The sequence below is a fragment of the Seriola dumerili genome, unplaced genomic scaffold (assembly GCF_002260705.1).
Source record: "Seriola dumerili isolate Sdu_G_001 unplaced genomic scaffold, Sdu_1.0 BDQW01000192.1, whole genome shotgun sequence".
Classification (NCBI taxonomy): domain Eukaryota; kingdom Metazoa; phylum Chordata; class Actinopteri; order Carangiformes; family Carangidae; genus Seriola; species Seriola dumerili.
Genome location: NW_019174447.1, coordinates 1,039,504 through 1,063,935, shown reverse-complemented (window position 1 = coordinate 1,063,935; position 24,432 = coordinate 1,039,504). Strand labels below are relative to the sequence as shown.

At 44.9% G+C, this 24,432-nt stretch overlaps 1 protein-coding gene across 1 annotated transcript in view; it reads left to right on the top strand.

Moving 5' to 3' along the window:
- smg1 (SMG1, nonsense mediated mRNA decay associated PI3K related kinase) overlaps nt 1–24,432 on the top strand; it is a 48,365-nt gene that overhangs the window by 22,422 nt on the left and 1,511 nt on the right. The window contains exons 27-63 of the mRNA XM_022753674.1: nt 56–206; nt 503–623; nt 1,119–1,364; nt 1,783–1,934; nt 2,232–2,367; nt 3,229–3,373; nt 3,559–3,697; nt 4,586–4,804; nt 4,881–5,061; nt 5,830–5,991; nt 6,262–6,479; nt 8,050–8,204; nt 8,495–8,717; nt 8,815–9,061; nt 9,207–9,436; nt 9,567–9,812; nt 9,906–10,044; nt 10,213–10,322; nt 10,490–10,708; nt 11,125–11,318; nt 11,510–11,682; nt 12,091–12,370; nt 13,754–14,026; nt 14,243–14,477; nt 14,585–14,796; nt 15,009–15,165; nt 16,358–16,547; nt 16,785–17,065; nt 17,425–17,634; nt 17,982–18,119; nt 19,493–19,645; nt 19,773–19,952; nt 20,090–20,317; nt 20,541–20,752; nt 20,836–20,936; nt 22,550–22,726; nt 23,257–23,363. Of these exons, the coding sequence (XP_022609395.1) occupies nt 56–206; nt 503–623; nt 1,119–1,364; nt 1,783–1,934; nt 2,232–2,367; nt 3,229–3,373; nt 3,559–3,697; nt 4,586–4,804; nt 4,881–5,061; nt 5,830–5,991; nt 6,262–6,479; nt 8,050–8,204; nt 8,495–8,717; nt 8,815–9,061; nt 9,207–9,436; nt 9,567–9,812; nt 9,906–10,044; nt 10,213–10,322; nt 10,490–10,708; nt 11,125–11,318; nt 11,510–11,682; nt 12,091–12,370; nt 13,754–14,026; nt 14,243–14,477; nt 14,585–14,796; nt 15,009–15,165; nt 16,358–16,547; nt 16,785–17,065; nt 17,425–17,634; nt 17,982–18,119; nt 19,493–19,645; nt 19,773–19,952; nt 20,090–20,317; nt 20,541–20,752; nt 20,836–20,936; nt 22,550–22,726; nt 23,257–23,363 (6,940 nt within the window). The remainder of the gene's footprint in view (nt 1–55; nt 207–502; nt 624–1,118; nt 1,365–1,782; nt 1,935–2,231; nt 2,368–3,228; nt 3,374–3,558; nt 3,698–4,585; nt 4,805–4,880; nt 5,062–5,829; nt 5,992–6,261; nt 6,480–8,049; nt 8,205–8,494; nt 8,718–8,814; nt 9,062–9,206; nt 9,437–9,566; nt 9,813–9,905; nt 10,045–10,212; nt 10,323–10,489; nt 10,709–11,124; nt 11,319–11,509; nt 11,683–12,090; nt 12,371–13,753; nt 14,027–14,242; nt 14,478–14,584; nt 14,797–15,008; nt 15,166–16,357; nt 16,548–16,784; nt 17,066–17,424; nt 17,635–17,981; nt 18,120–19,492; nt 19,646–19,772; nt 19,953–20,089; nt 20,318–20,540; nt 20,753–20,835; nt 20,937–22,549; nt 22,727–23,256; nt 23,364–24,432) is intronic.

Genomic DNA, 24,432 nt, shown 5'->3' with positions numbered 1-24,432 from the left:
ATTCACTCATCAGAGTTGAGCCTCTTTCAGTAAACCCTGTACTGTGATGTTGTAGTACGTTGGTGCGCTGCCTGAAACAGACTGGACGGATCTGCCTGGGTCCTCTTCGCCTGTCCACCCTCACTCTGTCTGATGCCCTGCCCACCCTGCCCACCCTGCAGCTCCACTGCACTGCCACCCTGGAGAATACACTCACTGGACAAGAAGTACGTACACCCGCGATGTCCATTTGACTGTATGCAGTCTGAATGAAATGCATTTACAATAAGAAGGTTTGTGCAGTTGTATTTGTAGTTGTGTACTGGTTCAGACAATTTTAAATTATGAAAAAGAGCACAACCAGAGATACTAACAAGTTCATGTACTGTGCTGCTTAAACAGAGGCCGCGTTAACCTAAAGTAAACAGATCCAAACACAGCAGCACAGTAAACATCTCAACTGTTGAGACCAAAGAAAAGCTGGAAGTTTAATACCTCCCTGTGTTGTGTGTGTTGTTTGCAGGATTGTGTGATTCCTCTGTCCAGTGAGGCTCTGAGCTCTTGTAAGCAGCAGGACATCCAGCCTTTCCTCCAGGCCCTCAGATACACCATGTTCCAGAGACAGCTCCTCCACAAGCTCAAAGGTAGATATCAGTGGGAGGAGAACGGGCGCTGGCAGAACTGATGGCCACATTCAGGACAGCTGTTTTGTGTTGATCAAATTTCACTTGTGTTCTTGCTGTTTTGGCAGTTTGCACTGATTGTGCTGAAATAAAACCTCAAAGTTAATGGACATAGAAATAATACATCCTGTGTGACCCTTAAGACTTGTTCTCACATGGCCCACCACAGGAGAAGACATCAATAATAATGTTGACCATGTATAAATACAGATGCAGATAAATACAGATAAGGGAGTTATAATACATCTATTTGTTGTATTCCGTTGTGTACACCTGATGTATTGTAAGCCTCCTGTTGGTTCACCAATGGAAAGCTTAACACAGTCCTAAAGTAGCTGAAAGCAATCAGTAAACAGTAAAACAAGGCTGAGATCTGAAGTGGACCAGGCCCATAGAATAACCCTGTAATTTGTCCATGTGAAGCTCTGAGATTTCTTCTTCTCCCTTCTTGTCCAGGCTACTCGTCCTCTGTAGACGGCCACCTGGTGGAGCTTTGTCTGACCGCTGTCAAATTTGCCCGGAAAAAAGGCAACATTGCCCTTGCATCGCGCCTGCTCGGCCAGTGCAATGACGGGACACAAGAGGAGAAGCAGCAGGACGAGCTGAGTCCGTCCTTCAGGTGTATCACTCTGGAGGGAACTCTGGGAGAAAAGTGGGGACCAGAGCTGCAGATAGAAAAGGCAAAAGTGCTGAGAACTGCAGGTGAGGAACAGAAGACATTCAAAAACTGTGCACTGACATTGTGGGAATAGAATGCTTATTTGGCTACAACAAAGCTGGTAGTTTCCATTACATATATGCAGAGCAGATTTAGCATACAGCCACAAGAACAACAGTTCTCACCACAGTGTTGTGTAAGATTCAAATGAGCTCAGAATGAGCCTCAGGACCCAGCACACAGAACCTGATGACACAGAACAGTGGCAGAAACATTTTTGACCTTTTGAGGAGGCACACGGGTCACAAAGTGTCAGCCAGCAAAGACATAAAGGCTGATCTCAGCTGACACGTTAATTACCAGGTGACCATTTGCTCAGCTGTCAGAACCCACTGCAGTGCGATGACGATGTTGCTCAGGACACCGTCCTCAGATTCCTCTAAACCATGACTCTGTCCACAGGCCAGTCCCTGACAGCCATGGAGATGCTGAGCAGAGCTGCTCTGTCCTACTGCCACGTGGGGAAGAATGAAGGAGCCGCCTGCCGCTCACTGCTGACGTTGTGTAAATGGCTGCTGGCTGACTGGAAGGACATGACCCCTCAGCTCAAACAGGCATGCTCACCCATCAGTACAGCTCTACTTTACTTTGGTCTGAATTCAGTGTTTAGAAATGTCAGCCAGACATGTACACGATGTCACTGAGGCCTTTTTGTGCTCAGAGGAATTCTGTTTGTTTTTAAAAGTTAAAAAAATAAAAAAATAAATAAATGAACACACTGATATTTAGCTGTCAGACATTAAAACGACTTTCCTTGTTGTAACGTTGCTCCCATTTATACCTCCACCAAGTGCACACCTGGTGTAATCAAAGAAAAAATTAACTGGTGGACTGGTGATGTTTCTGTGTAGGTGGTGAAGAAGTCAGGAACAGTAAACTCGTCCAACGCTGTGGGCAACATGTCACCTCTGAGCCGGAATATCGCTGCTCTGCTGGAGCTGCCCCTCGAGGACCAAGGCATCCCGCACATCATCGCTGAGACATCAGGTAACATTTTACAGTACAGGCACATCTGGATTAATACAACATATGCCTTAAAGTACCTCTAGACAAATAGAGACACGTTCCGACACGTCCATATTAGAGGAGGGTGAACAAATCGATTTACATGAGAATTGGAATTCTTATCTTTTTGTGATTCTTCTATTTTTGTAATAATGTAAGTTTAAGCAGAAGTGAACCACAAGGCTCAGGACATGAGCAGGGACGGTGTACAGTGCAGACAAACTACAGTCATCTTGTAGTTCATCTGCAAAAAGCACATGAACATGAGCCTGCTCGCTGCTTACTGTGATCACCTATATCTGGAGCTGCTGGCAGCAGCTGATATTTCTATGAGTAAACTGGACAAATCTGTCAAATTAGCAGATATCTTTAACAAATATACTCATAATCCATAAAACCACTGATGGTATAATTGAATATAAACGAAATGACAGTGTCAAATATGAAAAAAAAACATAAAATTACCTGCTAACTCTTTGATGTGTCACGGGCCTAGTCTTTCTCCTGTACACGGTTGGGCTGCAACAGTAGGAAGTGTCGACATAGAATCTACGTCATTCGCATCATGCTGTAGCCGTCCCTTCAACCATCGCTGCTTCAAGTCCTTAATGTAGTTAACTTTAATACCTTGAAAAAATACCTTGAAAGAAAAGCTGCAGAGTCTCACACCTTTCTCATTGGATTCCATCGCGACACAAGATTCAGAATCGTACCATGAGAGTGCCAGAGATTCCCACATCTAGTCCATATGCATTCATAAAAATCTCTAAGACATTTAGGGCTGTATTTTCAATCTGAAGCTGTAGTGGTTGTTTGATTGTTGTTTTAATCTTCCCTGTGCAGTGAGTGTGGGCGTGGGAGAGCCAGACTTCGTGCTGGGTCAACTCTACCAGCTCTCCACCAGCCTGGCTCCAGAGGTAGCCAAGTCCTGGGCAGCTCTGGCCAGCTGGGCTTACCGCTGGGGCAGGAAGGTGGTGGATAATGCCAGGTTAGTGGCTTTAATGTGTCGAGGAAACACTGCTGTTGTTTGTTTGTTGTCAGAGAGGTACTGATTTAACTCCATGGTAACGTTTGATGCCATAAGTGGGTAGTGTGGTATTGGACTACTTTTTATTTTTTTGTATTTCCTATAAACAGCATATTACAGCACACTTATTATTTTTCTCTCCTAAGCCAAGGGGAAGGATTGCCTCTTCTTCCCGGGGAAAAGAAGGAGATCGAGGAGCTGCTGCCAACAACCACCAGCGAAGAAGACAAGGACACCATCTTCAGCATTCTGGGACAGGCCATGTGTCGACCCACTGGCATACAGGTAGAGGGTTGTTTTTGTTTTGTTGTTTTTGTTTTTTTTTTGACACTTTATTTCTGGTTTTTATCTTAAAACAGATAAGGCATATAAGATAACAACCACAGATCTCTATATCATTTTTAATACATTTACCATTGAACTTGATCTTTGACACCTCAAATATAAAGGACAAGAGACGCTGTTGAATGCTTCTTCTTCATCTAAGTTTAACGTGTTCTCAATTTGTCTCAGCTGCTTTTTGTCTAAGGCTCAGTGGATTGTAGAAGAGACTGTAAATCTGTTTCTTCCAAGAACCATTAACATCATAAAATTATTATTATTGGGAGGATACTGCAAAAGTTTCACTCGGTTTTTGTCTGCCGCATGCATTCATCATGTTTTTGGTTAATGAAAATAACAGTAAGTGTAGGATTGTACTGATTCATCATCAAGTGTTAGGACCTCATGATTGACCCGTCTACTCAGTTAGAGACCTCGAGCTGTCAGCTGGGGGTATCTAGACATTTTAAGGAGTACAGTGTATCTCAGAAGAATCTAAGATCCGAGTTCTTCAATCATACAATACACATCTGTTTATATTCCACAGAACAAATGGCCTTTTTCAACAGCAGGAACCTTTTTAGGAATGAAGGAACTCAGTTCTGGTTATAGTATTTCTGACCTTGTCAAGCTCCCTCCCAATTCAGTCAACAGTAACTACACACTGACTTTAACTTGCTCATTCTAGTCATTCAGTGTGTAGACAAACAATAAACAAACATGGTCTGGTGGAGAAGGATCATTTAAACTTATTAAAGAGGTCACTGTTCTGTAGCAGGCTTTCAGATGTTGGAACATCTTCCCCCTGTGCCGCGCAGATTGTTCTGACTCTACTGTTCTGTTGTGTGTCAGGATGAGGACATGGCTCTACAGCAGGAAGACGATGAGGACGACATGGTAGACGTGATCTGGCGGCAGCTCACCGCTTCATGTCCCTGGCTGGGGGAGGCGGGCCAGCCCGTCACAGATGGTCTGATCCGGGTTTGGAGGCGGGTGGTGGACCGCATCTTCGGCCTCTACCGGGTCTCCTGCCAAGCCTACTTCACCTTCCTCAAGCTGAATGCAGGACAGGTGAGACTCGGAGCGCCACTTTACCAACCTGAAGACTGAAGCAGGCAGCTGACTGTCTGTCTGTTGTGTGTTTTAGGTCCCTATAGATGAGGATGACCCTAAACTCCTGCTGTCCTGTCACAACAACAAACAGAGCAATGATGATGTGATCGTCATGGCAACCCTGCGTCTCCTCCGTCTGCTGGTGAAGCATGCCGGTGAACTGAGGGAGGGGCTTGAGCTGGGCCTAGCCTCAACCCCAACAGCACCCTGGAGGGGTATGTCACACTGCTAAAGAAGCAGGTTCATTCCCAGTGGTTTTCTCTTGATGTTGAGTGTTTAAGATTCACAGTTTAAATTAAAACTCACACACTGTGAAGTGAGAAAGAAAGCAGCGTTTAAGATTGTCTCTTTTGCATTTGTTATCACTTTTCAATGCAACACAATGAATGCCTTTCCAGGAGAAACTGAAAATGTGTGTTGCTGTCCCCATATATATATATGAACGATTATCTTGTCTCCCCCCACTCTGTATTTTCACCCTGCTACCTATGAGCTCTCGACAGGGTCTCACAACACATCATACAAACTAGTTCTCTTCCAACATAACCTGACTGTTACCGCTAATAATAACTTTTATTTATGAAGCACTTTTCAAGACAGAGTTACAAAGTGCTGTACAAACATAAAAAAAAACAAAGCAATAAAAGACAGAGAAGAGAGGGAACGTGTCAATAAGCAAGGCAAGTATAACAGGGAGAAATTACAAATACGTATGTTAAAACAATGAAATCAATAAAACATAAAAAAAATAGAATAGAATAGAATATAAAAGAAAATAAAAGCAAAAGTAAAAACCAAAGATAAAAGCAATGAAATCAAGCATTAAAAGCTGCATTATACAAGTATGTTTTGAGTAGAGTTTTAAACTGGGGCCTGATCTCCTCGGGCAGGGCTTCCAAAGTCTGGGGGTTGTAACCACAAATGCACAGTCACCTTTGGTTTTCAGCTGACACTTTGGTGCTGAAAATCTGTGTCCTTCTCAGGTATCATCCCCCAGCTGTTTTCCCGCCTCAACCATCCAGAGGCCTACATCCGGCAGAGCATTTGCAGCCTGCTGTGTCGAGTGGCCCAGGACTCCCCTCATCTCATCCTCTATCCAGCCATTGTGGGCTCACTCTCCCTGGGAGGGGAGGCTCAGAACGCAGGTATTTTTTCTTTTTTTATTCCTAAAGAAGTCTGAAAGTCATCATCTGAAAGTCTTTAGACATGTCTCATTTATTCCATTAGAAGTAATTTATTCTCATCATCTCTTCACTCAAATTTCAGTGGGATAGATAAACCTCTGGTAAAAACTACACACAATATGGTTTTACATTGAAGTGAAAACATAATGATGAAATAATGAAAATGGAAATATTCAGTGATGCCAGTAAAAATGAAAAGGCCTTGGATTTGATTGATTGATGTGTTGACAGGGAGCAAATTGCCATCAGCTCTGCCCACCTTCCTGGGCAGTATGCAGGGGGAGGGCCTGGGTGAAGAGGAGGAGGAGCAGCCAGAGAGCGGAGGACAGGAGGGAACTGCAGAGGAGCTGCCGACCTTCTGCTCCAGTCAAGACCAAGCCATGATGCAGGACTGTTACAGCAAGATTGTGGAGAAGCTGTCCTTAGCCAACCCCACCATGGTGCTTCAGGTACGAGGCTGCACACGGTCGGACTCCAGCACTAATTTATCATGTCACAACCTCACCTGTCAAAAATGACACAGAGCAGAATAACAGCACCACACAGTGAGTTCATGCTACTTGTTATATAACTAAATTAGCTGTAGACAAAAAGATAGTTTCTGGGAATGTATTGTTGATAGTTTTTATTCCTCCACACCAGCGACAGTCAGAGCCGGAAGCATGTTGTATTCAGGTTGTCTGTCTGTCCGTCACATTCTTTTTGACACAATATGTCAGTAACATCGTGACAGACCTTATTCAGATTTGGCAGAAACATTCACTTGGACCCAAAGATAAAGTGATTAGATTTTGCTGGTCAAAGTTCAAGGTCACAGTTCTTCTGAACACAATATATCAGGAACACCCAGAGGGAATTTCATCACTTCTCTCACACTGTGACCTCACAAAACACGTTTTTGGCTATAACTCACAAATTCATTCACCAATTATGACACAGTTTAACCAAAATGTCTACAAGGATACAATTAGGTGATAACATTTTATATCCAAATGGTTAATTTCACTGTGACATCATAATGTTCTGTAAAAGCACATCGGGCCATTATTCAACACTGTAACTCAGGAAGAGGAGACTGTGACCATGTTTCCTGCAACTTGGCTGGTTGGCTGAGGAAACAACCGGAGGCAGAAGGGTTTGTCAGTGTTTGACTGACAGCAGCTGGCAGGCTGTCACAGTGCAAGTGACAAAGTAAACAAACTTGTGCTGTAGCTACATATCACACAGAACATGCTGTTAGTGGTACTGAAGAGTAAGAAGTGATGTAGCATCATGAAGTGACATTTGCAGGTAGCTTTACGGCTGTTTAATAGGCTTCATCTGAGCAGCAGTGTAGTTCAGAAACTGACATTAGCATGAGTGTTTTTGATTCGTTCACCAAATGAAGGTGCAGAATAACATGAGTTCAGGAGTTTGTAAGTTAGATAAAAGGGTGAGCAGCTGAATGTTAAAGTCTGTGGCTCTTTGATTTGTGGATCAGGTCAGTCTGGTTAAGTGTGACCATCTGCTATGTCTATTATACAACAACATTTGATTGGTTTTACTTTAATAAGGTTTACATTAGTGCTGTCACCTTTATTCAAAATTCAAACATTCGTTTGGATGTGTTTTTTTTTTTGTTTTTTTTTAAATGTATATATTCAAACTGTAATGACCTGTTTGAATCCAGAATATATAGTCAGTTAGAATTTTGCCTTGTGTTCCAGCAGAGGGCGCTCTTAAAATTCACTCCCAGCTTGGTGTATTTCTGCCCTGACAGTTATCATTAGTTATAATCCATCTATGTAGAGGAAGTACTAGCTGATTATATAATAAGGTAGAAGTTGCCCTGTCCTAATATACGAAAACTTAGAATGAGGAAGCTGTCAATCAAACAGTGTGTCCACCCCGACACATTCTTGAGAAGAGGCCTAATCATCATAGAAAATAAATCATCTGTCGAGTGTACCACGTAGGCTCTTTGATCAGACTCATACTGCAGTCTTTCCAAACTGCTAACCAGTCCTGTGTGCTGAGCAGGTGCAGCAGCTGGTGGGGGAGCTGCGCAGAGTCACCTTACTGTGGGACGAGCTGTGGCTGGGCGTGTTACAGCAGCAACACATGCATGTCCTACGCAGGATCCAACAGCTGGAGGATGAGGTCAAGAGGGTGCAGAACAACAACACACTGCGCAGGTGAGATTCACCTACTCTCTGTTTCTCTTTAAAAGCTGGTGCACATTCTGTTCAGAATGTAGACACCAAAAGTTACATGTCCACCAGCAGGTGACGCTATAATAATCAAGTTTATGTCATGTCAGTCTCTCTGCATCTTTGCTCTGTTGGTCTTCTGCTCTTAAACTGCCAGATTTTCCCACCATTTTCAAAAAATGAGCCGAGTAGTCTGAGCCTGTGCATCGGATTCTCACGCAATGTGTGACCCCATTATACTTACAGTTTGGGTGACACTCTTTGTTGTGCTGCAGGGATGAGAAGATTGCCATCATGCGTGAGAAGCACTCGGCTCTGATGCGTCCCGTGGTGTTTGCCCTGGATCACGTCTGCAGCATCACAGCAGCTCCAGCAGAGACACCACATGAGACCTGGTTCCAGCAGACCTACGGGGACGCCATCACCACTGCCCTGGAGCGCCTGAGAAACCCTGCCAACCCCGCCAACCCTGCCAGCAGCTGGCTCCCCTTCAAACAGGTGTGTGTTTGTATACATCTGTATGTGTGTTGATTCGCTCGGGATTTCAGACAGAACCATTTGACCCAAATGGTGTTTGTGTGTGTGTGTGGTCCAGATCATGATGAGCCTGCAGCAGCGTGCTCAGAAGCGAGCCAGCTACCTGCTCCACCTGGATGAGATCAGTCCCCGCCTGGTGTCTATGACCACGACAGAGATGGCCCTGCCAGGAGAGGTGTCTGCCTCAGACGCCGTCACCATACAGAGCGTCGGCAACACCATCACCATCCTACCCACCAAGACCAAGCCCAAGAAGCTCTTCTTCCTGGGCTCAGACGGACGCAACTACCCTTACCTTTTTAAAGGTAGGAGAGCAGCTCACAGCAAAGAGCGTGGGAATTCATAAGTGAATGATTTTGTGTCCGACCTTTTCTATAACTCGTCATGATTCGGTATGAATGTTTGACCTCTCGCCTGATTCAGTAGTGATTAAACTCTTGTCTCTCTCAGGTCTGGAGGATTTACATCTGGACGAGCGCATCATGCAGTTCTTGTCGATTGTCAACACCATGTTCACCAAGATCAACCAACAGGAGCAGCCTCACTTCCACGCCCGCCACTACTCCGTCACCCCCCTGGGAACCCGGTCAGGACTGATCCAGTGGGTAGACGGAGCCACGCCACTCTTTGGCCTCTATAAGCGCTGGCAGCAGAGGGAGGCTGTGCTGCAGGCTCAGAAGGTGACGTTCTCCTCTGTACGATGCTGCACTTTAAAGTGTCAAACAGGATATTTTCTGGCCACCTTTCCTGTAATTTAATGTTTTATTTGTGAGAGTTAAATTTACTTTTTTGTCATTTTTTCCTGACCAGGCCCAGGACTCCTTCCAACAGCAGCCAGTGCCTCCAGTTCCCCGCCCCAGTGAGCTCTACTACAGCCGCATCGGACCAGCTCTAAAGGCGGTGGGGCTCAGTCTGGATGTGACGCGACGTGACTGGCCCCTCAGCGTCATGAAGGAGGTGCTGAAAGAGTTAATGGAGGCCACGCCCTCCAACCTGCTGGCCAAGGAGTTGTGGTGTTCCTGCACCACTCCCAGTGAGTGGTGGAGAGTCACTCAGGTAACCATGACGTTGTGGGATGTTGCGAAGCATCGAGGCTTTCACAGTCGTCCACTCTGTGTTTGATTGATGTCCCTTTTCTTTTTGCTGCAGTCCTACGCCAGATCCACTGCTGTCATGTCCATGGTGGGATACATCATTGGCCTTGGCGACCGTCACCTTGACAATGTGTTGATTGACATGACCACTGGAGAGGTGGTGCACATTGACTACAACGTCTGCTTTGAAAAAGGTCAGTGTGCAGACAAGTGTCATTAAAAACCAAACATATAAACTCTGTATTGTCCTGTGGATGATAATCATGTGTCTGACTGTGTTTAACACATCTGTTGAGCTGCCTCTGGTTCTACAGTTTAGTGTGGCTTTAAGTGCGCACGTGTGTGTGTCTCTCTCTCTCTAGGTAAGAGCTTGCGGGTGCCAGAGAAGGTCCCGTTCAGGATGACCCACAACATTGAGACTGCGCTGGGAGTCACAGGGGTGGAGGGCATCTTCAGGCTGTCCTGTGAACAGGTTACTGCCCCATTTCCCTTCACTGAGGCCCATTACATTCATATCGAATTGTGTATATATGTTCACAGTTCAGGAGTTAACTGTACAACCATTTGGAGGAGGAGCAGTTAGTGTTCTGGAAAAAAGGAAAAAAGTTTCCTTTGCTGAAGTCAGGTGTGTCATTTCAGGTGGTTCAAATGATGCGTCGGGGAAGGGAGACCCTACTGACCCTGCTTGAGGCCTTCGTCTATGATCCCCTGGTGGACTGGACTGCCGGGGGGGAGGTGGGCTTTGCTGGTGCAGTGTACGGAGGAGGAGGCCAACAGGCTGACAGCAAGCAGAGCAAGAGGGAGATGGAGCGAGACATCACACGCTCCCTCTTCTCCTCCAGGGTGGCTGAGATCAAGGTGAGGTCCTGACGGGAGTCGAGCCTCTCAGTCTGTTAGTGAATGTTGTACAACTCTGCTGTGATGGACTTCCTCCTGAGGTTAATTACCATCTTATTTATTCCTTTAACATTCCATTTCATTAAGTTGAATTAAGTTAAAAGCATCTGAGGCACATTTCAGTTTTGTCTAATTGTACATATGATGATGCAAATTCAGGAGGTGAAAATGATGATGTTGCTGGCTTTATTGTTTTACAGTATTAGTGTAAGAATGTGCAGACTTGTTGGGTCCAGGTTAGGACAAGCTTATGGTCAAATCCTGGGAAATGAAACAAGCAGCTACTGTAACAGCAGAGAACTAAAGCTGTATTAAAAACCTGCACACAAAAAAAGAAGCAAAGTGTTTGACTGGTGGATTGTGTGGACTGTGTGCAGGTGAACTGGTTTAAAAATCGTGACGAGATGCTGGCGGTGCTGCCACAAGTGGAGGAAGCCGTGGAGGAGTACCTGGTCCTGCAGGAGTTGTTGTGCCAGGGGGAGAAACTACAAGCCAAGCTACAAGAGGAGATAACGTTCCTGGAGGGTGCAGAGAACCACCCAGACCACCTCATCCTCACCCTGGAGCAAAGGTCTGAGTCAGCACAATGATGTCTGGCACTGAGAAGTCATTTTTACAAAGAATAAGATGTCTGCATTTATAATGATCAATTAGTGTCACTGTGAAAAGCTTAGTTAACTTTTGGAACAGTCAAGAGAATCATCATCATCAGACCGTCAGTGACCCCTTCCCAGCTCATTCATCCACCTCCCCTCCTCATAGGTATTCTGAACATACACAGCTGCAGTCGCGGCAGCGGACTGTCCAGGAGGCCATCCAGAGCAAGCTGGCAGACCTGGACCAGTGGATCTCCCAGTACCAGGCTGCATTCTCCAATCTGGAAGCCACCCAGCTGGCCAGCCTGCTGCAGGACATCAGCAGTCCCATAGATCTGGGTTAGTCCCACTAGAAATGATGCAAGCACGATAAAGTGGTTAAAAATCATTTTCAAATGAAGTTTTATTTTTGCAGCATTTCTTGTGTTTTATGTAAAATACTGATACTCTGTTTCTGGATATGATGTGTTTAATTAGCTAGTTAGCATTGGCTGATAATTAGGTTTATTTAGGGTAAAACGTGGATTGTGATCAAAAAGAAATTTGTGACATTTGACAAAGATGTTCACTGGCTTTTAGAGAGCACAATCAGAGCTCCCTGTAGTGTAGAAGGTGATGTGAACACCTTACACCTTGTTTCTCTAATTTAATGGCTGTAAATGAATTTGGTAAAAGTTTCCTGTTAAAATGCCACATGGAGCATTTTAGCTGCATTACACCTTGTTTTTGGTTCTCTGGTTCTTCCAGGTCCTCCCAGCTATGTCCCAGCTACAGCCTTCCTGCAGAATGCAGGCCAGGCCCATCTGATCAGCCAGTGCGAGAGCCTGGAGGCAGAGTTGAGCTCCTTGCTGCAGCAGCGCCGTGGGGCTCTGCGTGGTTGCCTGGAGCAGCTGCACAGCTATGCTACAGTGGCTCTGCTGTACCCACGGGCAACTCTGCTGCTCCACCGAGCCCACCAGTGGAAGGCATGGTTGGAGGAACTGATGAGAGACATGACAGTGGAGCACTGTCAGCACATCTACAGACAGTAAGGAACTGCAGCAGGCTCTCCTCTCTGGCATACAAACTAAAAAGATCCTTTTTACTGTTTACTTGATCCATTTTAGTGGCCTGTCAGGACATAAACACTGTTCACTGGGAACTCTCCCTGCTGTTGCTCCAGTGACAAGACTACAAAGGAGAGGGGAGTGGCGGGGCTGTCTTCTGTTCCATCAGTGCTTTACATCACTTCCTACAGCACTATGATCTGGGTTTAGTGCAAAGAATACCATGTGTTAGTGTCCAGTGTCTTGAATAGTGAGGCAGTCCACAGATTTGGCGAGGATGGGAACAATAAATCAAACACATCCTTCCAGGTGATCTGTGAGTTTAGGAAGTAGCTAACACTAAATAACTTCAATATCACACACTTCAGGATTTATTTTGTCTCTACTTGGAAGATTTAATCAAGAAACGACTGCCTGTTAAAAACCCACAGCACTCAACATTAGACCGTCAGCTACAGTAACAGTTGATGTTAGCTAGTGTGGGTGTTAGCTCAGTACAGCCACTGAGCAGCTGAAACAGAAAGGTCTGTGCTGGGCACAAACACACTGGAACCTGTGATAAGCAGGTAATAAGCAGCCAGTCTGTTGTGGTGACCAAGTAGTGCATGTGTTTTCTTACTGAAAACAGCTAAACGCCACACAGTAACAGTGGTTACAGGGAGAAAGTGTATTTTCAGATTTTTATATTAACATTGGTAGCAGATGCTAAACTTTAAACAGTCTCAGAGCTCAACGCAGCTGGCTACAAGTACATCTCATGTGTCTCATAACAAGGCAACATGAAACATTAGACTGCTATATGAAGAGAAGGCCTCAGTAACAGTCACATTTTGAGTCTAAGTACCATGATGAGTAGATTTACAGTATCTGAATTGTAATTTGCATCGACAAATCATATCAGTGATGTATTCAGATCCAATGTCCACTCTGTTCTTAAAGAAAGAAGAGCGACTGTCTTTTAATAAATTGACTTGTCAAGTTGATTGATGGACCAGTGACTGGTCACCTTGCCCTGCATATAAAGTGTTACAGGCCCCGGGCCATAGGTTCTGTCTGACAGTAGATTCTGAAACAGCTGAAAACATTCAGGGGTTTAGCCCTGTGCAGCCTCTGCTCTGTATCCTCTCATGGCGGAAAGGCTGTTATTTTCTGTAGCTGTTACTAAGCAACACGGTCTCCCTGTTGCAGTTACTGAGAGGTTGATTCGCCGTAATTACAAAAAACATGATGTCGTGGTTCTCATGATAGTCCACAGACACTATGAATATATTTGTATTAACTTTTTTTAATCAGTAACATCATGTGAAGCTTGTTATGTAATTCATCATTCCCACAGCTGAGCTTTGTTTCCCATTCCTTCACAGATACGAGGTGCTGTTTGCCCCCCAGCCTCCTGCAGCCTCTTGCCAGTTCCTGTCCAGTGTGGAGCTGACTTTGCAGCACCAGGTGGCTGACACCAATGAGCGTGTGATGCACCAGGCAGAGCGACTGAAGGCTGAGGGTACGACAGCAGCAGCCTGTGAGGAGCAGCTGCAGGAGATCGAACACTGCATCACAGTCTTCCTCCGGGAGAACGGAGAGCCCGGCTCCCTCAGCCTGGCTGGAATCATCACCTCTGCCCTCTGTACACTCTGCAGGTTGAAACATCTTTCAGTCCCTGTTTCACTGTTTGCCCACTCAGACTAATGGAAAATAGTCAGTGATGCAATCTATCTCGATGTATATTTTAGTAACTGCTGTATGTCTGAAACCTTAAATATCGTATTTAGACCTCATGTTTGAAATGTGGTGCTTCTGGAAAGTGGATTAATAGAAGAACAGAAAGAACTCACCATGTTTTGTTTTTTTTCAAGGAGGAACCTGGTGATGGAGGGGGCGGCGGCCAGCGCTGGAGAGCAGCTGGTCGACCTGACGTCTCGGGACGGGGCGTGGTTTTTGGAGGAGCTCTGCAGCATGATTGGAAATGTCAGCGCCCTGGCAACACTGCTCCAACGCTGCCCACTGCTGCCCCATGACCTGGACCTGCCTGCACCCTCAGCTACCACCCAGGCCGTGTACCTGGCCAACACTGTGTACACCTGCCTGCAGGTAGGTGGAGCCCCACAGCAGCCTATCCTTTGGGTGAAACACTTTGAAATGTTTTTATGGGTGTGTAAATGTGTCAGTATGTTGACGTGTCTCCTCGTTCACTGTAGGAACTGAACACCAACTTCCGTCAGATAATCTTCCCAGAGGCTCTGCGCTGTATGATCAAAGGAGAGCCCACCCTGGAGTCCATGCTGGCCGAGCTGGAGCAGCTGGTGGAGCAGAGCTCTGATGGTCTCGGCCTGCAGGGCCTGGCAGACAGTCTGCAGGCCACCACAGGCTTGGACCATGACGGACACAACCACTGCCTCCACATCTCCAGGTGAGCAGCAGCGATGATTACATGATGATACATGTCATTGACTTGGTTTAACTAACTCTTAGCAAATGTTTAAAGACCAGTTTGTTTGTTTACCTGGCCTGTTGTGGCTCTATGGGTCACTGTCTGTGCGCCTCCTACAACACTGCAGATCAACATGGTTTTTACATGAATCCGCAGCATGTGTGATGTTTGAATTCGGTGTTTGTGCTCAGGATGCTGCGTGCTCAGTACTCTGAGCTGATCCAGCCCCGCAGCATGGATGGACCAGGACAGGACACACCAAAGATGTCTGCAGGTCAAATGTTGTTGGTGGCCTTTGACGGCATGTTCACACAGCTGGAGACAGCCTTTGGACAACTCACAGAGAAGGTAGCACCCAGGTTCTCCTTCACGTGTAACAAACGTAATAACAGGGTATAAATGACACATAGTGTGTTCTTCACTGTCAGGTCTTTTACTTACGTTTTGGATCTCTGGTCCCTTTCATGTTTTCCATTCTTTTGAATTCAGTCTAGTTTTTCATGTTAGCCCTCCTCCTCTTTTAAAGGTCCCATGAGACCCTCAGAACACCACACAGATGCATCATTTAACAGTTGTTGGTAACTTAAGTCCAGTTTCCTTGTCACACTCAAAAGCTTTTATCATCCACTCCAGAACTTTTCAAGGACTTTGGACTTAAAAGAATGTTTTGAAATGAGATTTTCAGACTTCAGATTTTTCTCCTCAGATGTTTCATAATGTTGGCTGTTTGGTCTAAAGACAGATTTTTCACTGTGCTATAAACTGTGTGAACACTGTAGGAGTTGACTGAAACATTGTCATAAAGATAACACCGTTAATCTCGTCATTCTCCTTACTCCAGTGTGTATAATAATAGACAACAAACAAACACTGAACAATTTATTCAGCACGGCACAAAATTTACATGCACACACATATTTACAATAATAAAAGAATAACATGAATTAACAGAAATAAGAAGCTGTTGCTGCAAAACACAGAACAAGGGAGGGAACTTGAGGTCCTCAAGACAGGCCTGCCTGTAGCCTACCCCTAAGGTGATATGTAGCTATATAGCTACATGTCATATATGATAGAACAAAAAACACTTGTTGTTATTTACCTATTTATATGAACGTATTCCTATAGAAAATGTGTTTCCCTAGAAACATAATTGAGGAATTGTAGTTGTATGAGAAAGTAATAGTAGATGCTGTTGTCAACCTGCTGCCAAAGAGGGAACTCTTATTTTGAAGGAGGCCCAGTGAACAAAATTATTAGCAGTACAGTAACAGTTATGCTGTCAGAAACAAGAAAACAAACTGTTTTCTTCAGTTTTTTAATTGATTTCACTTTAAAATTAATACAATAAACAAACTATCTAAATGTTGACACTGACGTATAGCACAGAGGGACACAGCTGCTTTGCCCAGTGAGTGATTGTACACGGATCTGCTTTTTTTTGAGCCACCAGTCAGCATCATTTCCTGGGTAACTAAAGGTTATTTGTGGTTCCCAGCACTCTGTCATCCCATGTTCCTCTGCTCCTCCTCGTCCTCAGCTGAGTTCTCTGGAGGTGCCGTCAGCCTGGAGGAAGGTGGATGTTCTGAGGGAGGCTCGGGCCACACAGCTCCACTTCTTTGACAGCCTGAGCCAGAGGCAGTTGATGGAGGAGGTCTTCTTCCTGAAGAGACTGCAGACCATCCGGGACTTTTTCAGGCTGTGCTCCTCCTTTGCTCAGACTCTGTCTGGTAAGAGCTCTGCCACATAAGGTGAAGCCCTCAGGATGAACACATCAGGTTCTTTCAGACCAGTTACAGACACCCATAGTGACTGCCTGATAACCTCTCACAAGAGCTGTGGAAGACCATATGTTAATGTTATTGATCCTTCCATAAAATGTTATCACTACACTCCTGCTCTTTGAGACCAGATCAAACGTTCCTGCCTGCTGTCTCACAAATGCGTAACATATCCCCTGTGTCCAGGTACCTGTCCCTCAGCTGAGGACCTGTTGCCCACAAATGGACCGGTTGGTTTGGGGAAGCCGCTGTACCGGCGGCCCAGTGCGACAGGGTCAGGTGTGGCGGTGGTGAGTGAGGAACAGATGACCCGCCCCATCAAGGCCTTCACAGCAGAGTTTGTTCGGCAGATGCTCATGGGTCTGCCCAGCCAAGCCCTGGGTCTGGCCCTCTGTAGCACGCTGTCTGCCCTCGGCCTCGACGTCGTCACCCAGGTGGAGGCAAAAGACTTTGGTGCAGAGAGCAAGGTACGACAAGTGTGTGTGTGCAGTTCTTCAGATGTTGGCTAATTAATCTGACATTACCAGTGGTTGTCAGCCAAATTGATTGAAGGCATCTGTAAGAACTCAGTTATCTTCCATAGTGCATCCTGCTTCATTTTTCACATGCTTCATATTTACACAGTTTTCACATGGGAGCGAAATGCGACAGAGCCCAGTTAAAGTATTATCATTACTGTATTGAAAGTTTGATATACTAATCAATATGAATAATTGTTAGAGGCACAGAGACTCTTTTACTGTTTCAGTGTTCAAAAACACATCAGTCAGTATCTGACCCGTACCTCATCTTGACCTCTGAACCCCTCTCTGTCTTGGCTCTGCAGGTGTCTCTGGACGAGCTCTGTAAGAAGGCCGTGGAGCAGAGCCTGGCTTCAGGTCGGGTCTCCCAGCTGCTGCTGAACAGAGCCACGGTGCTGGCCTCCTCCTACGACACAGCCTGGAAGAAGGTGGACCTGCTCAGGAGGCTGGACGCCAACCTAGAGGCTGCCAAGGCCAGTCTGCAGAGGAGCCAGCTGCACATCGCCATGTTCCAGGTACACACAGATGAGTGTGAGGAGGCTTCTGATAGGCTGGATTTCACAGACTGGGATGTCATTAATTTCACCTTCCTATAAAAATTCTGTCTGCTTGTAGTATGTAGAGCTAGTACTGACTGAGCTATGTATTAAATGTTATCTTGGCTGGCCAACACTGTTGATTTAAAGAACCATAGATAACAGCAGGATTTGATTTGTTCACTTCTGTGTGTCAGTGGCTCATTGACAGTGAATACAACATGATACATTTGTGAGTTGGGTTATTATTGAGGGTCATGTGTGTAATAAAGGTTATGGATTAGTTGGGTGTAACACCACATGTTCCTGTTGTCCTCCACCTCCAGTGGCAGCATGAGGATGTGCTGAGCCCCAACAATCAGCCTCTGAGCGTCAGCATCCCTCCTCGCTCTGTCATCCTCAGCAACATGAAGAAGAAGCTGTACAAGCTGAGTCAGGATGAGGGAGCCATCATCGGCATCCAGGTCAGTGTCACACAACACACACAACGCTGTGTTTAATCCACCAATCAAACATCCTCACCCAGAGATGCTACCACACTGGAGTTTTTTTTTGCCTTTTTTGATCATGTGCTTTATCAGGGCGTTTTGTGGTTGTTGCATCAAAGGAAATAGGTTTGTTAATGATATAAGTATCATTTATAGCTCAACGGCGTCCAACGCTGAGAGTGTAAAGGTTCTATGGAAACAGTGTGACACATCCAGATATACAGCAATGTGCCAACAACAGGCAGGGGGGAGGAACAACAAACTGGTAAAAACATATGTAAACAATGCTGAATTTAAAGCTTTTCAAATGATTAATGAAGACTGTTTGTTAGACCTCACACAGAGAACATGATGGGAGAAAACTCCATCATGTTCTCTCAAATCCAGTCAGTTTTTGAAAGAAGAAAGTTTATGGAGGATTAATTTAATCCAGCTGTTGGATTTGATGCAAAATATGACACATTACATCTGAACTGGATGTCATTCCTTTTTGGCAGGTTGAATTTTTCCATAATTTGTTTTGTCCTATGGAGCCAGTCCATGAATGCTACAAAGGGGCTGAATCCCAGTTGACTTGAATTATGACGTAGTAGCACTGAATGTCATTAATTCCTCCAACGTACTGCTCTTAGACATCAAAAATAAACTTAATGTTTTTTAGTTACTGTGATTTTTTTTTCACATTTAATCTATTAATTTAACTGCCACGTATATTTTTTGTTAATTTTATTTATATTTACACATGTTCATTTGGTTTCCTCAGCGATTTATGTCACTCTAACATCAGAATAACTTCTAGACCAGGACTCAGCACCACAGTGTTTTCTAATATGTTTACTCTCACTGCTGATAGTCAAGCTCTTTACATACAACTCTAATATACAACATCTAACACAGAATAAAAACACCTAATAAAACACTGACAGCAGAAGAAACACGTCATCAAAGCTGAATCTGTTCGTCTCTGTGCCTCCTCAGAGGGAAATGAATTCCTACAAGAAATTAATCCTGTCAATTATTAATAAGAGATATGGTTGAAGCATTTAATCATCATTTCTTTGCATCATGTATGTGATTGATAACATAGCAATACCTTCTGTCAAAGGCAACACTCCAGCATCTTCATACATCTTCACTCAGCCTTGTCACATATTCAGAGATATATAATGCATTGATTAAGTGACTTTTTGTACTTATGTATATGTAATTTGTCATGAAGTCTCTCTGTCAGAAAAGATCTTGATCTCCGTTGAGCTTTTATTTATTCAGGAAATTTCCCCAAGTCATTCTTTAACCTGCGCTGTGATTTGAAGTCCACTTCCTGTTCTGTTTGGCTCCTGTTGTCTCAGGAGAAGCTGGCGTCTCTGGAGGCCAGCATCGAGCAGCGTCTGAAATGGGCTGGTGGAGCCAACCCAGCACTGGCCCCGGTCCTGCAGGACTTTGAGATGACCATCAGGGAGAGACGCGGCGTGGTGGCGAGAGAGAACCAGCGCACCAGTCAGGTAACATGGCTGCCATGTTGATGAGAGAGGGCCCATCTTTAAAACTTCAGTGACTGGACTCGTTCTCCAGCCACAGCACTCTCTAGATGACCAGTGCTAGAGAAAAGTTCTCGCTGTGTTGTTCCAGGTCACCTTCTTGTGCTCCACCATCCTAAACTTTGAAGGCCTTCGGACCCGGTCCCCCGAGGCCCTCAACATGGATGCAGCGCTGTTTGAGCTCCTGAAGCGCTGCCAGCAAACCTGCTCCTACGCTGCTCAGTTCAGCAGCACCGTGTCGCCACTGGAGCTCCAGCTGCTGCACAGACTGGTGCGTTTGACCACTGACCTCTATACAGTGTGTAGCACACGTGTTACTCTTCAGCAACTCACTAACTCTCACACACTGCTGCATGTCATTAAGAAGAACTCCACGGGGTGCCTTTAAGCTCTTTGTCATCCCTACAGAGTCCGCTGCTGGACCTGCCCATCGGAAGTCCTGATTGGCTGAGCTGTGCCCAGAGGCAGCTGGAGGAGGAGCTGAGCGTGGAGCGGAGAGCTCAGGAAGAGCGGGAGCAGCAGCTGGAGTCCTGTGGAGAGACGCTGCAGCTCCTGGTCGACTCCATTAAAGCCACTCTGTCCAACCACAACCGCCAGCTGGCTGACGTCAAGCACCTGCTGAGGGCCATGGCGAAGGTACACAAGACCCAGCTGTTCCACATCTGCACTGGTTTAATTCAACTTGCACTTGTCATTGTGTGTGTGTGTGTGCGTGATGCAAAAAGTAAATCTAATCAACTTTAATCTTTAAATCAGTAAAGTGCAAAAAAATGAAGGCGTCTGGATACTTAGTCAGTCTCAGATCCTGATCCTGAGTCTGTCGGCTATAACCTGACAGTCTCTGTGATCACTCATACAGGACGAGGAGGCGGCGCTCGCAGATGGTGAAGAGGTGGTGTATGAGGGCAGCGTGCGTCACTTCCTGTTGGAGTACAAAGCGTGGCAGGACAACATCCAGCTGGTCTTGTTCACCGTGGTCCAAGCCAGCGGGCAGCCCCGCAACCAGGAGCAGCTCGAGCTCCTGGAGGAGATTCCGGCCACCCTGAAGGAGCTGCACTCCCAGAGCCAGAGGTGCTCACACTCACACACACTCATACACCCTTCTCATCTCCCCACATAAACCCTATATTAATCCTGTGTGTGTGTCTCTGCAGTGTGTATAACGGCCTGGTGGGCTTCGCCTCCCCGCTGGTGACAGACAGAGACACTGAATGTGCCAGTCCTGTTTCTGCAGCACAGACGAGCTTCGCAGCAGGTACCAACTTACAGGAACATACGCAATCCCCCCCTCACCCTCTCACCCCCTCACCCCTGTAGTCTTGACAGGTGGCTGTAAAGACACTGCAGCTTCCTTTTCAGCTCAGTACAGCATCTCTCTTCAGTTGAGGTGAACACAGCAAGAAAAAGTACAACATCCACAGAAACATGTCAGACCCCTGCAGGAGCAGTTTGACTGCTCTGACACTTTAATGTTCTCATAAAATCCTCTGTGAAGACCTGAGGAGACGAAGACTAAAAACTGGATACTTTGTAATGGTTAATACACTCTCAGGGTGACAGTTGCATTGCTGGTCGTCATTAATGGGTCAAGCACAGACCTCGTGGCTACTACAACTTGTGTCCAACTTCATTCTTACATTAAGCAGCACTGAAAGCCACAAAGAGTCAATATTATGATGAGGGATGAGTCTCACTGTCAGTTTAAAGAGGGAGGGAGAGAGAGAGAGAGGCCCTCAGGTGAATGATGCAAGTTAGTGAGAGACACAGAACTTGACCCCAAACGTCACATTGTCTTTAGAGCGTCGTCACTCTGCGATGGTGTGAGTGAGAGACATGCAGTTTCTTTACGTTAAACTAGAGAATCAGCGCTTTCCAACAAGCCCGTTTGTCTGTGTGAGTTACTGACTTTGGTTGACAAACTAATATAAAAAAATTGGAGTCTCACCGTTTGCCTGGCTTTCTCTCTGTGTGTTTGCCAATCGTTTCTCATGCCTAGAGTCACGTCACTGAATTGGACACTCCCATTGGCTCCATTGGGTACTATCACAGCCAATCAGAGCATTTGATTCAGAAGCTTGGCTGTCAGTTGCTCTATATTCCCAAACTTAATGGGGAGCAATACTCAGTTATTCTGATATCAAAGTGAGAAGAAGTTGTTCTGAGTTTATTGTAGTGTATGTATTGTATGTGACCAGTCAGATATTTAGTGCAGCAGAGGCTCTGGAGCTGATTTTTAATGAATCCTGCTGAAAAGAATGAGCATAACTCATGAACAGATAAAGATCGAGAACAATCCAAACAAATGTAATGCAACTTTCTGTGCCGAAGTTTTCTTCTGTTATCATGGTTTACAGTGTTTTTATCTATAAAAGGAAAAAATCAAGGTCTGTTTTTTTGTTGTTTTTTTTTGTTTTATGGGCTACTATCCCATATTGCAGTATACAGTCTTTATTGAGTGACATAAAATTAGCTGAGGTTGTGCTGATTCTGAATCTGTGCAGCACTTGATGAAACTTTTAAAAATAACTTTCTGTGGAAAAACATAAAGGTATGAAATAACCAAAAAACTCTTTATGTGGGTCTCAGAGGGTTAATTTGCTGGTAGTTTCATGGTGGTTTCACTCAGATCATCTCCTGTAGAGACAGGGAGACAAACAGGAACACACAAAGGGGCTTCAGCTCCTAATCCACTTCCTAGGTTAGTTACTGAAGCTTCACTGTCTGAATTCAAGCTGAGCACAGCAGCTGTTCTCTACGTGGAGGAACTGCTGACTGTTGACAGCCACTCGTACATAAGATAAGAGAAATATAACATTTTATAAGACAACTGTTTTTTCTCACACCACATCACATGTGCTCTGACTCCAGCTGTGAGGTGCAGTGGGGTGAAGACCCAGCCAGACTCGATGTCCCAGAATGCACGCAAGGGTCTGCCACGTAACCTCGGGACCCCCAACGACACTCCACCCAGCACTCTCCTGATGAACAGCAAGGGCCTCAACCCCAGCCCCAAGAGGGCCGTACGAGACCCCAAGACAGGACGAGGTACGGTTCTCCACTCTCTTCCCTCTGACTGCTCCGAGGTTGGAAGTCCTGTTATTACACAATACATCTGAATAACAAACACTACAGACCTTGTGCATGTGTCCCCCTCAGGATTTATCCAACTGTCACTTTAAGCATCTCATGACCTTAAAATTCTATTCAATGATATTTAAAAAAAACACACGTACAGAGCAGTGTTTTAGACAAACAGGTTTATTAGTTTGTCACTGACATGTTTCTCATTTCAGTCATGCATTTTTAAGTAAGTATTTTGAGGCTACAGGCGCGACCATGTTCGTGTCCAGTTACCATAGCTACAGGTGTCTAATGCAAAGCAAACTGTTTGTTTGAAGAGAACCGTTCTCTCTGATCTGATCCAGTAGTCGTTCCTGCTCACCTGGCAGTACTGCATTAATGGATTCACGCTTGAATGAAGAGCAGCGAGAATGAGTGAATGAATGAGTGAGTGATGTTGATGGTGGTGCAGTGTCGGCGCTCTGCTCTGAACCTGCTCCTCTCTGTGTTTGCAGCCGTCCAGGAGAGGAACTCGTACGCGGTCAGTGTGTGGAAGAGAGTGAAAGCCAAGCTGGAGGGCAGAGACATCGATCCCAACAGGAGGATGAGCGCCACAGAGCAGGTGACACGACACACACTTCATCCCAAACAGTGTCCATGTCCACTGCAGTTACATACATTTTTACTGCACTGGAAATGACTTATTTAACCCTTACTGCACTGGTCACTGTAAAAGAATAAATAAATAAACTACACTATTTGTTTTAATGTAAAAAAGTTAGTTAAAATTTTTAAACATTTCTCGTTAAATAAACTTTTAATAAACTATTAATTCAGTTGTAAATTAGTTAAATCCTTTAGTCTCAGTTCAGTTTCTATAGACCTCTGTAATTGAATCAACACAGTCTTATAGTTTAACTTTATTCGTTTTGAAAATGTAAAACTAACTGAACTTGAGAAAAGTTGAATAAGCTTAAGACACGAAGTTGAACTGACTGTTCAGTCACATGACCAGTCAGTTCAGACGGATTTATTCTTCAATGTAAGAGTCAGAACTGAAAGAGTGGGAGCTGCTCAAGCCAGTCAGTACAGAGAAACATGTCAGGCTGTTCAGTGACAGTGCATTCTGGGAAATCTGTTAATATACTAGTTTTGTTTCTAAACTTCATTGAATGAGTGAACTAACAGCTGTTTAATTCAACTGATCAACTCCAGTTTAAAATTCTGATGTGGTCTGAAAATTAAAATGGCACGTTCTAAGTTGAATGAATGAGATAAGTTAACATGTTTACATTAAGTTAACAAGAGTTGATTCAACTGTTTCTGTATGATTATTTTTACAGTGAATGTATTTATTTATTTTTGAATCATCATTTCATATGTTTTTGTCTAAGTCTTATTTTTTGCACTCATTCTAATCACACTAGCCTTTAGCACTTCATCAGAGGATCTCACCCCCACACTTCCCTGCACACACTGAAAATATGATCATGTTCTAAACTAATCTCTGAATCTGGATCTTTAAATGTTGGTCCCTCCAGCAGCAACAGTCCCTGATGCATCACAGATTAACAGTCAGTTAATCAACAATCAGTCAGATCATAACATCAGTCATAAAGAGCAGCAGTGTGATTTAAAACTGAAGCATCATTACAGTTGTCACAGAGCTCACAGCGCTGACCTGACACAGG